At 39.7% G+C, this 1,824-nt stretch overlaps 1 protein-coding gene across 1 annotated transcript in view; it reads right to left on the bottom strand.

The window, feature by feature from the left end:
• Positions 1–1,824, bottom strand: part of kif19 (kinesin family member 19) — a 38,178-nt gene that overhangs the window by 11,275 nt on the left and 25,079 nt on the right. Inside the window, exons 12-13 of the mRNA XM_015397499.1 lie at positions 653–816; positions 473–572 (exon numbers count right to left, since the gene is read on the bottom strand). Of these exons, the coding sequence (XP_015252985.1) occupies positions 473–572; positions 653–816 (264 nt within the window). The remainder of the gene's footprint in view (positions 1–472; positions 573–652; positions 817–1,824) is intronic.

The raw sequence follows: 1,824 nt of genomic DNA, 5'->3' as shown, positions 1-1,824 counted from the left end.
TGCCGAGAGGGAATGCCTTGTAAACGTGTGCGAGAGCGTGCACGAGCCTATTCCTCCTCGTGCACAATTTTGTTTAAAAGTTGCTGTGTGCATCACTCATAAAAGCTTTCTTTCCAAAAGTAGATTTGCTGTTTTTCCACTATGTCAGGGTCTCCAGCGGTTACTGAAAAAGGGGAGGAGCACGTGGGACGGCCTTATGGAAACATATCACCAGAATGATTGACAGTTAGGAGGACCACTGATTTAGATGATCCATCCTCCACTAGACCTTTAATACGGGACCAGTTCAGTCCTATGACCTGTAAATTAAAAATGCTTTTTTAATGTTTTCAAGTAATACTTGTAATACTAAATACTAAATTTAATTAAAAACAGAATGTGGAGGTTTCATTAACTGTAAGTCAGATACCAACATGGCTGTGATTAATAAAAGAGAGGAGGGAACAGCAGCGTCTGTCAGACCGGAGCTCACCTCTCTGTTTCCTTTTCCGTTGATGTGAATCGGAGGGGGGGTCATTACAGCCGAGTTCTTGATCTGCCTGGCATGAGGGCTGCTCTTGAAAACTCTGTCTCTGAGGCGCACAGAATATGCAGGTTAGTTTGTGCACAGACGCTTTTAAAGGCTGGCAGCAGGAAATCGGTCTCAGCTTACGGCTCGGCTTCAGGTAGGATGGGAGGTAAGGTGTGTCTGCGCATTTTGGCTTGACCTCGTCTGGTGTCGGTGAACATGTTGCGTACGCTGTCCTGGTCGGAGTCTGCATCCAGCGTGTAATCCCGACCTTGAGTCGGCAACGAGATCTTTGGTAAAGATCCCTCCTGAGAAGAGAAGAGAAGAGGCGGTCAAAATCAGTCCGACTGAAAAAAGTCAGAATTTATTATTATCTGGAGACGATTAATACACTGCAAAAAGTCTAAATCTAGATGAGTCATTTTTTCTTAAAATAAGTGCATTTGTTCTTGATATGAGGAGGTAAAAGAGACATTTTGCCGATCGAACAAGACAATTTACACTTAAAATAAGGAAACACAATTGCATTATCTTAATTTAAATGCATACACTGCAAAAAAAGGAAATCTAAATGAGTAATTTTTGCTTAAATTAAGTGCATTTTTTCTTGAATTGAGCAGGTAATTGAGATAATTTGCCAATGGAACAAGACAATTTACATTTAAAATAAGAAAAAAACAATTGCTTTGTCTTATTTCGAGTGCATATTATCTAGTTATCTTGTTTTAGGAGTAAAAATACTAGTTCCATTGGCAAATCATCTTATTTATCTGCTAAAATTAAGGGTAAATACACTCAATTTAAGAATTTATTCACTTAATTCTACCGGTAGATGGTTTTTGCAGTGTATAATCTAATTATCTTATTTTAAGAGTAAAATTACTCATTCCATTGGCAAACTATCTCATTTAACTGCTCAAATTAAGGGTAAATACACTTAATTTAAGAAATGTTTACTCATTTCTAGATCGTTTTTGCAGTGTAACAGGAGGTGAAATGCAGCTCTAGTCGGGCTGAGCGTGTGGTGATGTCATCAGTATGCTTCTGTTCCAATGCTGCGTGCTCCCGTTCTCACCAAGTCCAGACATTCCTGTGTTCTTTCCAAGACCGGATTTGGCAAGAACGCGAGTCCGGACTCGTATTCTCGTGAATTGAGAAAAGGCGAATCCGAAATGCGTCTCTGTGCCATTTTTTCATCCTCATTTCTGTTATTAGACTTACTAATACGAGTACTACTCTTTACTCGGCGACCTCTAGCTTGCTCTACGTTGCCATGACAACGTAACATTGTGATATTTGTGTCGATTAAGCCTCAA

Source organism: Cyprinodon variegatus, unplaced genomic scaffold (genome assembly GCF_000732505.1).
Source record: "Cyprinodon variegatus isolate N-32 unplaced genomic scaffold, C_variegatus-1.0 Scaffold867, whole genome shotgun sequence".
Classification (NCBI taxonomy): Eukaryota; Metazoa; Chordata; class Actinopteri; order Cyprinodontiformes; family Cyprinodontidae; genus Cyprinodon; species Cyprinodon variegatus.
This window is presented reverse-complemented; position numbering and strand designations above follow the sequence as displayed.